This window comes from Catharus ustulatus, chromosome 6, assembly GCF_009819885.2.
Source record: "Catharus ustulatus isolate bCatUst1 chromosome 6, bCatUst1.pri.v2, whole genome shotgun sequence".
In the NCBI taxonomy this organism is placed as follows: Eukaryota; Metazoa; Chordata; class Aves; order Passeriformes; family Turdidae; genus Catharus; species Catharus ustulatus.
This window is the reverse complement of record NC_046226.1, coordinates 16,227,979-16,241,006: the sequence shown is the minus strand read 5'-3', so window position 1 is coordinate 16,241,006 and position 13,028 is coordinate 16,227,979. Positions and strand designations below refer to the sequence as shown.

At 39.7% G+C, this 13,028-nt stretch overlaps 1 protein-coding gene across 2 annotated transcripts in view; it reads right to left on the bottom strand.

Annotated features, from left to right (window-relative positions):
- Positions 1–13,028, bottom strand: part of BTBD7 (BTB domain containing 7) — a 50,453-nt gene that overhangs the window by 11,850 nt on the left and 25,575 nt on the right. The window contains exons 4-8 of one of the 2 annotated variants that reach the window (XM_033062831.1): positions 5,434–5,642; positions 4,210–4,285; positions 1,789–1,949; positions 1,324–1,467; positions 981–1,094 (exon numbers count right to left, since the gene is read on the bottom strand). In XM_033062831.1, coding sequence (XP_032918722.1) covers positions 981–1,094; positions 1,324–1,467; positions 1,789–1,949; positions 4,210–4,285; positions 5,434–5,642 — 704 coding nt within the window. The remainder of the gene's footprint in view (positions 1–980; positions 1,095–1,323; positions 1,468–1,788; positions 1,950–4,209; positions 4,286–5,433; positions 5,643–13,028) is intronic. The other variant, XM_033062832.1, reaches the window with a different exon arrangement.

The following is a 13,028-nucleotide window of genomic DNA, read 5'->3' as shown; positions in this document are numbered from 1 at the left end:
AATAATTAAACTATCTATAGGAGCAATAAAGGTACCAGAGACTACATATGAAAGTCCTCTCCCTAAGGTTAAAAAGTATTAAAATGCTTTAAATAAAATAACAGCATAATATGAAACCACTACTAACAATTAGGAATTCTGACAGGTGTATGGGAGTTCCTAGAATGTACTTTTTACTTTGGATAAATACTAAAGCACTCCCACTGCATATACCTAAAAACCAAGAACCAAAGCTTTTATCATGTTTTTGTTAGTTTTAGCAATCCAAGATACAAAGAGAACATCTTAACCAGCTAGTCTTCCTATGCTATTTTAGTGCCACCTGGTGCTCTCTAACTGCTGTGCCCAAAATGCAAAATAGTTTTATTTCTTCCCTTTCTTCACAGAGGACATCAACAGCATTTTATACCTTTAGAAAACATTTTCTCTCCTAGGCACAGGGCAAAAGCTCCAAATTGAGCAGAGCAGCTGTCAGAGTCTGCAGGTGATGTGGATGTACACAGCTTCACCTAACACTCTTGTTCTGTTGTCACCTGCACTGCTGGGACTCACAAGCTCTCAAGTCACAGCCACCTGAAGTGGTGGCATTGCTCAGTGACACAAAAGGTCCCATTCTGTCAAAGGGAACATGGCACATTCCTGCCCTACACAGCACCATCTCCACCCTGCCAAAATGTCACCACCAGAGATGCTACAAGATCTTCAGCTTGACAGTGCTCATGCAAGAAATTAAATAGGGAAGCAACTGCCTGAGAGGGAAACAAAGGACTTCATTTAATTTGGACACAGGATATTTATTCCATTTTGCGGAGGATCACAAGATTTTGGGTATGTTCTGATTCAAACAACAAGATGAAATACCAGTTCTCTGCTGAGTGGAATAGCAGTTCCCCACCCAGCTCTGGTGGGAGTTGGGGAGCCTGAAAGAGCTGGCACCAAGGTTGCTGACTAGCTGCAGACTGGGACTCTCAGGCTCTCACCTTGCCATCCGCCTGCCAGGAGGGCTGCCGAGGAGCTGGGCCGGCAAACTGGCTGGAAACCAGGGAGGTTTCCCTCAGAACGTTGCTTTGTTTCCGGTGGAATTTCATCAAGATCTGTCTTGCAAACATTTCAATTTCGACAAAAAAAATTTTGTTGAAATTTTTCTGACCAGTTCTAGAGACTTGAGCCTGATGATCAATCTTGTAAGTCTTGTTAAACTGAAAATGTTAGTATTTTAGGCCAGTACATGTAAAGAGACACAAAACATCCCAAAATCTTTCCCTGTTTACAGAACCCCCTGGTGACTCCAATCTGAGAACAGTCAAGTGTTGCTGATATTACCTTAGCCTCCTCCACATATGGCGAGAACAGTCTTGGCCGCACGTAAATTCCAGCATTTTTTTGCCGCAGCCAGGCATTTGACTTTCCACCTTCTGATGTTGGTAGCATGTCTGAAGGAGGAGTACTAATCAGGCCTCTCTTCATCTTTAAGAATCAAGAAAGAGTTTTATGGGTTTTAAAATATTAATACGGTAAAAACTTACAATAAACGCATTCTTTACACTGAATCCTTGCACCACTGATTTTTCTTTACCCTTTTGATAGATTTAAAGAACACAAAACCCAACCAGAACAAGAGTGTTATGCATCTATTACTCTCAATGCTAACATTTTAAAAATTAATCTTTAAAATAAACAAAACCAACACCCACCAAAGGAAAAACACCCTCACACTCAAACACTGTGAAATAACATATGAAGTACAAAGAACCCAGAGATGGTATTTCTATGGGACTACTGACTTACTGCATCACTCAGTACTTCACTATTCATGGGTAAGATGTGCTCAATGCGGACAAAAGGTAAAAGTGGAGACAGGATCTCCCTCAGCTCTTCAATATCAAGATCTCTCCTCTTCACACCTCTTTTATTCACACTGTGAGCAGTACCACTGAGCAAATTTGGCTCTGTGGGAAGGAACAAGACATGCTAAGTTTTCATCAGAAAGTTTAAAGAGGATAGTGGGGGGTACAGGGCTTACAGGAAGTTATAGAAAAGGAAGGAAAATTCTCATTTTCTATCAGTAGTGCTCCACAAAACTAACATCTGAACATGGCACTTGCTGCTATGGTTAGTCGACAGAGTGGTGGATTGGTCAAAGGTTGGACTCCATGATCCTGGAGGTATCTTCCAACCTAAATGATTCTATGATTCTACCTCATGCCTTAAAATCTTACATGAAGCATCAACAGAGAAAGGTTCAGTTTATATCAGCACAGCTCATTGGCACAGCTGCCACTTTCAAAGTGTAAGCCAGGCAGAAAATACAAACATAGCATTTGTAATAAACATTTGGAAAGCTCTGTTAAGAGCTATGCTGTGAAAGCAGTTGTACCTTCCTGCTAGCAGTTCCCCTAAGGACTCTTTCCTATACCTCCTCTGCCTTTCCCCAGCAGTTTTTAAAGTCTTTCTGCAAATTAAGGTCTGAAGAGCCCTCAGGGATACATTATTCTAGCTTCCTTGTGTAACCCACTCAGTAACACAGTGTCAAACCCACTCAAATTGCTCTCATGGTCATGGGACACCTATCTGTACCAGAAGTGGCATCTTCCTGGAGACAGCAAGATGACCATAGAGCCCACATGTGTATTTTAGGTATTGTGCCTAATCTGAATTTGTCTGACTAGCTTCCCTTTTTGAGGAAACCTATCAAACATACCCACACTCCCCCAGTACACGCAGCTCAAGTTTTGGCCACAGTTCATTATATTCTCTAATGCTTTCTGGCATTTTAGTGACACCACTACACATTCAGAGCTGCAATATAAGGAGTGCCACAGAGGAATTTAGATGAAATTACTAGACTAAGTCTGGCCCTAATCTGACAGAATTTGGCGTCTATTTCTGCTTTTGTTCACTGTGTTATCTAATGATCCCAGATAAGAGATGTGAGCTGTTTACTTAATGAATTCCAGAGCAAGAAGCTGTGCAGTGATCCCAAAGGAGCAGCTTCTGTCCCAGCCCAGGTCTGTTACTATTTAACTGGCTCCATTATGTTCCAATAGGCCCTAAGACAAACACTTGGAAAATCCTGTTTTGGAAATAGGTAAATACTTACTCAGGACAATAGAAGCAGATCCTTTAACTAACTTTTCATTGCGTTTCATAAAACACGTCCATGACAAAGCAGTTATACTGCAAGCAGTAACAGTGGATTTCAAAAGCATGACCAGCCTTCCCAAGATAGCAGTTATACCAGGACTGCTCTGTTTTCAGTCAGGCAGGTTCTTCCCTCTCTGTCTCTCCAGTGGCACTACGTGATTGACACTTCGTAATGCAGATGAATTACAATATCCCTGCATTTGCTATTTGGGAGATACATGTTTAACCTACTTCCCATATCCAACACACGTAAAATTTTCCTTGAAGTTACCACTGCAGCAATAATGAGCACCTAGGCTCATAATAATACATTTACATTAGGGAAAAAACTGGTGCCACTTGTTGGTTTGTTTCTCACTACCACAGATTCCTGCCAGAAAGAGACACTCAAACTGAAGCAAAAAGCTGACACAATAAACTAAGAGTAAGACTACTGTGAGGAGCCTACATAACAAGATACTGCAGGGGGGTTTTATCTGATGAATTAGCTACAAGAAAAATAATTCTGAGACAACAGGAAACCAACCAGACTTCAAAATCAGTCATACAGGTTGAAAGGACCTCTAAAAGTTTGGTTCAATCACAACCAATGCCCTCTTCCCACACCTCCCCAGGTAAGGTACAACACATTGCCCTTCACTACATCCAGTTGGGATGTGAATCCAAGGATGAAGATCCCACTAATCTGGGCAACCTGTGCCAGTGTCTGACCGTCTTCACAATTTCTTGTATTTCAGTTAATGCCTCATTGCCTCTTCTCCTGGGTGCCAAGTGAAAAGTGCCACTCTATTTTCCTTGCTTTCTGTCATTAGAGATTTACACACTTTGCTAAGATCCCCTCTAAGCCTTTTCTTCTTCAGCTTAAACAATTCCATCTTCCTCAGAATGCTGTGTTCTCATTTTAGATAACAAAACCTTTAAAGAAAGCAAGAGCATTTGCTTTGTTTTGACTATACTACGGACAAAGTAGATAGAATTTCCCTAAGTTACAGAGGACTCACAAAATAGAACTGCCATAAATTTTGGTTTATTTGGTTACTACTGCATGGTTTAAAGGATCCTCACCTCGATCTGCTATCCTCTTCATCAACTGGTGTTCTCCCCATTTAATCAGATATTTAAGAATATCTTGTTCACTTGCCTGTAGAAAGAGAAAGTCAGTAATCTGTATATGCTTAATGTCACATACACACACACAAAAGCAAAAAAAATCATAGATCTTTTACAGCTCTAAAGAAACACAGCTGTACCTAAGTATGAAGTGTTTGCACTTTATGATCTGCTTTCCAATTTCTCCTAATATTTTAAGCCATACTACAGGTATATCACCACCATAATTTCTAGATTCATATTACTTACTGAATCCCTAGGAAGAGGAAGAGTTTTGTACAGAAGGAAAAAAATCATTTAGCATGGAAACTTACAAGTTTGAATTATTAAATTTAATTAAAAGGGGAAGTTCTACCTCTGAGTGTTTCAAGCTTTTGTTTAACATTGCAAATTCAGCAATACAAGCTCTCATGGAAGATCAACAGTATTCTAACTGTAATTTCTGAAATGTTTCAAGCAAACAATACTTAAAAAAAAAGACTTTAAATAATGTCTAGCACTTAATCCTTACAAAATTAGGATTGAGATGAATGCAGTTAAAAAAAAATTAGCAATCTTTAAGCTATTAATAGGTGGTCATCATTATACAGATATCTCCCCTGAAGAGCAATAGCAGCAAAAATTCAGAATTTTTCTGTTGTCCAGTAAAGCTGGTTCCCCCTAAAACCACACAATCACTGAAGGCAAGTCACAAAAAAATTATAAAAATAATAATTCTGCAATACTTGTCAGAGAACGTATTTTTCTCTTTCCATGAAAATAAATTGAGTTTTCTGAACCGTTTCTAGTTTATTAGCTACCACTGCCCCAAATTAGCATGTGTGTTGTTACAGCAAAACCACTACTACCATGTAATTTTATAAATCCCTTAAACAGGCAAGGCAAATGTTAGGTTCAGAAATGCTTTGTTTAAAATAATTTGCATCCATTTATAAACTATTATTAGACTTGTAAGCAACAGCATATACCACATTTGGGTTGTGTTACAAGCCAATAACAAAACTATTTTGTTAATCAATACTTCCATTTCAATTTTTACATATTATAGAAGGAGTGCTTAGTGTGTACAAGCTCTCTTCAGCCTACAATTTAAAATCAACTAGTCCCAAGCACTTCCCAGCAGTGGTATAATACATTCTGCCTCTAGCAGGACCAGATGCACTCTGCATTGCAGGCTACCTGTAAATAGTCAGACTGAATAGCTGTGAGCAGGTGGTCCTTGCTGAGCTCGTAGAAGACCTCTGAAGTCATGACCTGGGTGAACTCCTCACAGAGGAAATGCAGTGCTTGGCGATGCACCCACTTGGAACCGTAGGGCTGAGAGCTCCACTTCAGAATGGCAATTAAGGTGTCCAGAGAGATGCTCTCAGCAATAATATCTTCACAGCCTACAAAACAAGGGCAACAATCAACTGTGTTGTTACAGAAGCACTTTGACCCTGAAAGAGTAACACATGTGGGCAAATCTGTAATAGAAAGGGTTATATACACCCAATGGGAGTAAAGACAGGCATCCTACAGATCAAGGTTGAAAACAAGGTTATATTTTGACTAAAAGTACAATCATTTTAACAGTGGTTTATTATTCCAATACACAGTTATTTACTTTTTAAAGGCACATGAACCATCATGGCTGCTGGCATGCCTGGATAAACAATTGGAAAGCTAGTTCAACCCAATCAGAATGCCCTTTGGTTATCTGAGTGTTTGACACATTTTAACATTGAGAATTTGAATCACTATTGTTTGCAGCAGATTCACAGAAACCTATGAACTGTAACAAAGGTGGGATTTTTGCTTGTATCCTTTGGTCATGGACCCTCCTGAGACAGACCACACAGAGAAGAAACACAAGCTGTAACAGTGTTGGTACTCAGCTACTTGGTACAGGATGAGGGCAGCAAAGCATCATTTTCTGACTCACAGAGAAGGCAGGAAGCAGTGGATGGTTGCTCCAGGCCACCACGATGGCCTCAGTATCCAGCAAGGCACAGAGAGTGCCAGGACAGGGAGCACATTCTCTGACAGGCAAGCAGAAGGGAGGCAGATTTATGGAGAGTCTGCTACAATTTTCTTCCTACCCACTGCTTTAATAGGATCTACTCTTTCAGAGGGTACACATCTTCTGAAGGAGAGTGAGTACAGTTAAAACTCCTGAAGGGAAATGGAACTGATTCGGAAAAAATGAGGGAAGACATGGGTACCTGGGACTATGAAGTTAAGACAGATGGTACCACAATGTTGATAACCGGAAGTCTCCAACAGCACTTTGTTGATTTCATTTGTACATCTGGTTTAGCATAAAGATAGCAATTTAAAGAAAAATTTCTCAGAATTATACATTCCAGTCTCAACCCACTACAGCCACAAAATTACAGCTGTGCTTTTGCCTATAAGAGGACCCTAGACAGTTCAGAGCTACATGTCTACACTGCAATTTTACTTCTTATACATCATCCTTTTTCTTTGAGTCTCAAAGACACCTAAAAACTAAACTTTATTGTTCAAGGATGTGTACTGCATCACTGAGTTCTTGAACTAAGCTGAGTAAAAAAGCATTTAACACAATAATCTCAATCCTAGTCAAAACAAAGACAGGTCTCCTGATGCTACATATTTCTGCACTGGCTGCATACAGATAAAACACACTCGCAACAATTAACAGAAATGTAAGAGAAATCTTACTTTTCTGCATAGGACAGCACACAAGTGAAAGATATGTTTTAAAGGAGAAGGTAGTAACAGGTGAACAAGCTTCTTCAAGTAGGAGGGAATCTGTCAAAGGAGCTACTACTTAGTCACTAAAATGGGAATTTAAACAGGAGGGTTAAGAAGGTAGTAGAATGCAACAGTTTAAACAGACTGGTTATAAATTTACCTGTCCTATTAGACAAACATATTTATACTCAATATCATAATAACCACAATGTGGCAACTGTAAGAACAATATTCTATCAATAAAATTTTCTAAGCTTTTCAGGAATATGCCTGGATGTATAGGGTTTTGGACCAGTTCATATTTAAGCAAAGCTTTCCTCAACAAGCAGCTGCATGACTTTTTTTTTCACCTGAGAAAAAGAAGACTGAATGCAGTCACTGACAGAAGGGCTGCCCAAAGCACACAGATTTCTGGGGATGTAGCACATGCAGCATTACACTGTGCATCCCCAGACAGACTCTCCATTTGCTTCTCACAAAGAAGTGAATGGTGAGTCATGTTTCAACACAACTGCTTTGTCCTTCACCATTAATGAAATAGTATGGCACTTCTCAGAGCCACCTATCTCCATGAGGTTACACATCATCATTACTACTACCAGTAAGAACAGATGCCTCATCATAGATATTGACCTCTAACCCACATGGCAAGCACTGGCCTTAAGTGAGCAGTGCACAGGCAGCCAAGATGGGTTGGAGGCACTTGGGACATCACTCCAGTCATCACCAGAACAGGTAAAGCAGAGGATGAGAACTGTTCTGAAATACACTCTGTGGGTTGAAGTACGAGTTAGTGAAACTGCCCCCTCTAGATGGGGGAATTCCCCAGATTCCTAAAGGATGAAGTCTCAAGTCTTGAAGTTCTGGTCAAGAATCTGAGAAACAGCCTTAAACAAACAAACAAGAAACAACTAAACCATCCAAAACCCAACTTATCATCAAAAAAAGCTTAAAATACATCAGCATATGTCAGAAACATGAGCAAATTAATTCTGAAGCTTTCCACTTCAGGATCCATTTTTACCCAAACAGCAAAGGGCTGACATTGCATTTAACTTTGTCATGAGAGTCTCTCAGCTTTCCTTTTGGGGCTCAAGAAAGGAAAATGTTAAATTAGCAACAAACCTGGCACATGGATGAAAGTGGTGACTGGGTGCAATTTGCTCAAGAGAGGAGTTTGACTCCCATGAATAAGAAAACAAATAGTTTGAAACCATTATTTAGGGTCATCTGCACTCAGCCTTCCCCTGCTAAATCCCAACACAATTTTTTTGCATGCAATTATTCTGCTTGCATGCAAGCTGACTTCAGCAGAAACTGCATTCCCCTGAACTCTAAACATCACACATAAGGACTACTGCTCCATTTCAAAGGCAGTAAAGTAAACCCACACACTGAAATCAGTCACCAGGAAAATAACTACAAGAGCAGAGACTTATCTCAAAATTAATGTCATTCCTAGTATTTCACCTGACATTTATTTTTAAAGAAAGATGCCTGCACCCCTGAAAAAACACCAGCAATGGAGTTGCAAAGATCTGAGCAAAACCAATTTATAGAAACAGTGCATCAGCTCAGTCTCAATTCTTCTGTCAAGTTCAATTATTGCACAACTAACAATAACATTAGGTGAAAAGCTCATTAACAATGACTAACAAATGAAACAGTCTTTTTCACAAGTAATTTTAGCAATGGGTCAGAAGTATGGGATTATTAAAAGTATTTCTTCTGAAGTAAGCATAAGGTAATAATTAAAGTGTTTTCTGAGCTTCTAAATAAATTGGGGCAACCCAATTCTAGCTATGGAAGGAATCCAATTTCCTTTCTTCTTTGGCAGAAGTTTTTTCTGCTTTAACAATCAGCCACTTGGCAAAAAGAGTAGTCATCTAATAGCCACAATATTGCTCTTCACCATGAAATAGAACATTTTTTCATGTGAATACTATTTCTTAATACTCAGGCAGCAACAGCCTTCCCAAGATCCATCTGAAGTGTCCCACAAGCTTCGGTGACCGTTACTATTCTTCAGAGATTCAACCTGGACTCTACAGAAAGGAAAGAAAACTATAATTTTGCACAAATTATGCTATTCTATGCATTCCTGTTGCTGCATGCCAATAGACTCTGCCTACCATCAAGTCCTGTCTGCTTCTGCAGTTCTCTCTCAAATGCAGTCCCTCAGTCCTTCTAGATAGAAATAGCTTGAACCCACATTTTGCATTCTAGCTAGTGGCTTGGGATCAGGACAGTTGACAGACCACAAGTAAACTGCCTTCAACAATTAGCAAAAGTGGCATTAAACAAAGCTTTTACTACAGAACTGTTAGCTTGATTTAACTCATTCTGTGGTGAAGACTTTCCCCTAAACTGGTGCACACCAGTCGAGCCAATGCAAAAAAAGGAATAAGAATTCATCTTAATGCTGAACTGTAATCTAGAAACTATTCAAACATTTAAGTTTGTCATATTAGGAGACACCATGCTGGCAATCACAGGAACCATAGTTTTTGAATTATTTTGAATGTGGATTTAATTCTGCTACCATAGGATCCCTGGGATATCAGTATTTCAGCCCTCCTAAGATCGTGTACTTTTGATGTCAGGCAGTATCTGCTTCTGGATCAAGCGCTGTGCTACTGCACATGGCTTTAAAATAAAGTTTTCAGTTCTTACACCTGCTGAGAGTAAACTCAACACCTAAAAAGCAAAGGAAAGCAAAAATTGGAAATTGAGTTATTTTTTGTCAGTCTTACTTTAGAAAACTTCTTTGAATTGCGTGACCAAAAAGATTCTCAAGCAAAAGTATTTCATAAGGTCCCAGTACTCAAAAGCCTATTACAGCAAAACATTCTGTACCACCACATCAGTGGGACTATTCATGACAGGACAACAGGGCCAAGATGCAGTAGAGGATTTACATATCTAATATAGCTATCTAATAAAACTAAAATGCCTGAATTCAAACTTCCTTGCAACAGCAGGGAAGTACAGTAAGACTGGAAGTGGGGAGTATTTTAACAATGTGTGATGAACAGGACTAAGGAACTAATCTGGTTTTAGTAATTGTGCTACAGAAGAGTGAGGGCTAAGTGATATTAAACCCAATCTTAGTGAATCAGTGTGTTAAAATAAGTGCACCAGTACAGTTGCCAGAGAGCAGCAAGGTAGCATGAAGAGAGGAAAACTGAAGAGGGCAGAAACAGGCAGGCAGAACACAGAAATGTTCCACTAAAGGATGTGCTCCAATCTCCTCTCCAATCCTCATATCCTCTGTGAAAGCCCTGAAGAGCCTCACTTTTGACAGTAACAACTGCCAGAGCACCCCTAAAAGCAGTGTCAATCCTACTAGGTACAAAGGGGTTTCAGTATGATCAACTCTATTGACCAGATGTACTTGCTGATAGCTCATTTACTCAAATTAGTTAATTCAAAGATCCATTTCAGTTTCTCTTGAAACCTAAGTGACAATCCTCAGCTAAAACAAATCAAGACGAAGACAGAGGAAGTTCTAGATAAAGGTTGTCCTGCTTTATTTGGATGGTAAAGATTCACTGCACATACTCATATATATCACCATCTTCACCATAGGGAAACTGTCTGCCAAATCACAATAGTCAGAAAAAGGAGTATTGCTGTGTTAGGAAGGGGAAAATTTCCATGGAAACAGTCAAAGCTGAATCATCTGCTGAAACTGAAGAAAAATTACAACATCTGGATACTTAGAAAGGTCCCTGAAGACGAATCAAACTAAAATCTGCTGAAAATAAAAACAGCTGATCAGAAGCTTTAAAATACATCAACTTCACTTGACACTCAGTTACAAACACCCAGGCAAAACTGAGTGAAATCGAGAAAAATGAATTGGAAAGAGTATCCAGACTTAACAAAATATTTTCCACGAAACCAGGGAAACAAGCCTTTGCAAGTTCACAGTTGGCTAGCAGGAGTGAGCTGAAACAAAAAACTTTAGCCGAGGGTGTGGAAATCTAGAGAAGAAACTTAAGACATCAGCTACTGTGAAAGCCAGATGGGATCAGTCAGTACTTGGGCAGATCGGGACACCTGCTATGCCACAGAGTGGAAAAACACTGCCAGAGGTCCAAGCTAAGAGATGTCAGGAGAACTGCCTGCTCACTGCCTCCAACACCTGCACAATGCTGTCCCTTCCACAGGACTCTGCATAACATCTACGAGTCAGATGTTCTGAGTGACAGCTTCCAGCATAGAAGTCTGCTAGCTGTGAAATCAGGGAATAGGATGGACACTACTGAAATTAAGATCTCCCATCTACCTCATGTAAGTATAGTAATAAGTGAGGACAACATGCTACAATTGAGTCAGAAACAAGAACAGCAGTCACAACTAAAGCACATCTTTAAGTGATCTCAGTCACGTGCAGGCATATAGTTTCCTGACCAAATAAGCTTCCTTTTAATTCTGATTATAAGATTATACCAGAACAGCTCTTCCGTGTCTGCACAGTACTAGTGACCTAAGCATGAACTCTGCAAATTAAGTATGAAACTATTAGATTCTGAGTCCACTGGCATATACAAATCTACAGAGTGCTTACTGCTTTCTCCTGTAGCTAGGGAATGCAGCACCAATTTGTAAAATCCTAATTAGGTGAAGCTAACATCTAGAATTTCAATATCTGAAGGAGTGCCAAACCTACATTTTCTAGTATTTTATAATTTAATAGATTTCAACACTTGCTGATTTTACTGCATTTCTCCCCTATGTATAACAACACTCCTCAATCTCACACAACTTTTGTGGTCAGAAAGGGATTTACTAAGGAATGAAGAAAACCCCTGAATGTCACTACATCCCTCTACCTTCTCCCTATGACCACTCCCAAAACACTACAGTTCATCCAAAGGGCCACCAAGACCAAGCCTGCACTGCTGCACTGGTTGGCTCTAGCCACTCAAGTGTGCTGCTGCAGTGCAGCTCCTGCTGCTGCCTTTCTTTTTATTCTCTTAGAGGTAGTACTGGGGGAAATCTTCCAGGAAAAAACAGGGATCTTGTTACCACTGACTCATGGAATATACATTCCAGAGCAGAACTGTTCTGCAGTGCATTCCTGAAAAGAGTATCAGTTGAGGACATGCTGATCCAAGCAAGCCCAACTTCAAGCAAGCAAAAACAAACTCAGCACCAAATAAAATCAGCTCATTTTTCAGTATTTACTAATATAGAAAATAAAAGCCATTTTCCTATGTATAAGTTTACCTAAGCTCCTCTTGAAAGTTCTCTGTCATTGCTTTTCTGATTTGCTATAACTTCATCAGGGCACCTCCAGATCACAGTTATTCCAGTTTAGGTTTCCAATCTGAGGAAAAGAATAGCACCCTGCTCATTTATGAAACAGTGCATAATTATTCAGTGTCTCAGTGAGGGTTTCATTCACCATTTAATTCTCTCATTAGTATTCCCTGAGAATGTTAAATCCTTTTAGCACTTGCTATATATGTACACGCACCAAAACTGAGAAACTGCACCACCTTTTTAATTTAAACCCATTTTCCTTTCTGGCTTTTAGCTGATCTACAGAGTTTTTCTCAAGCACTACTAGCTTGTGCATATCATATAGAAATTAATTTAATACCATAGCTCAACTATAGCAAAAGTTCTTGCCCCTTCTGAAACATTAAATTTATTGGTGTACTGAGAAGGAAACAACAAAAATAAGAAAGATGCAAATAGACAAGAGAGAGTCTGAAGGAGTGCCATGATTTTGATCAAAGTACGGGAGAACTTAGCCTACAAAGAAAGACTGAATGAAGTTAGGTCTCTTCTCCCTCAAGAACAGAAGGTTCAGGGGACCTTCAGTATCCCCTGACCCTGAGCTACTGTAGAGCAGATAAAGAGGACAGAGGTTCTCTTCTCGCAAGAAGCCACACAAAGAGAACAAGGGGCCACAGGTGTAAGTTGCCTTGGAAAACATGTCAACACAAGATGTTTTTGCAATGAGAATGATCACTTCACCAGGACAATCTCTCCAGGGACACAATACAGTCCCCATCACTGGTGGTTTTCAAGAAGTGATTGGA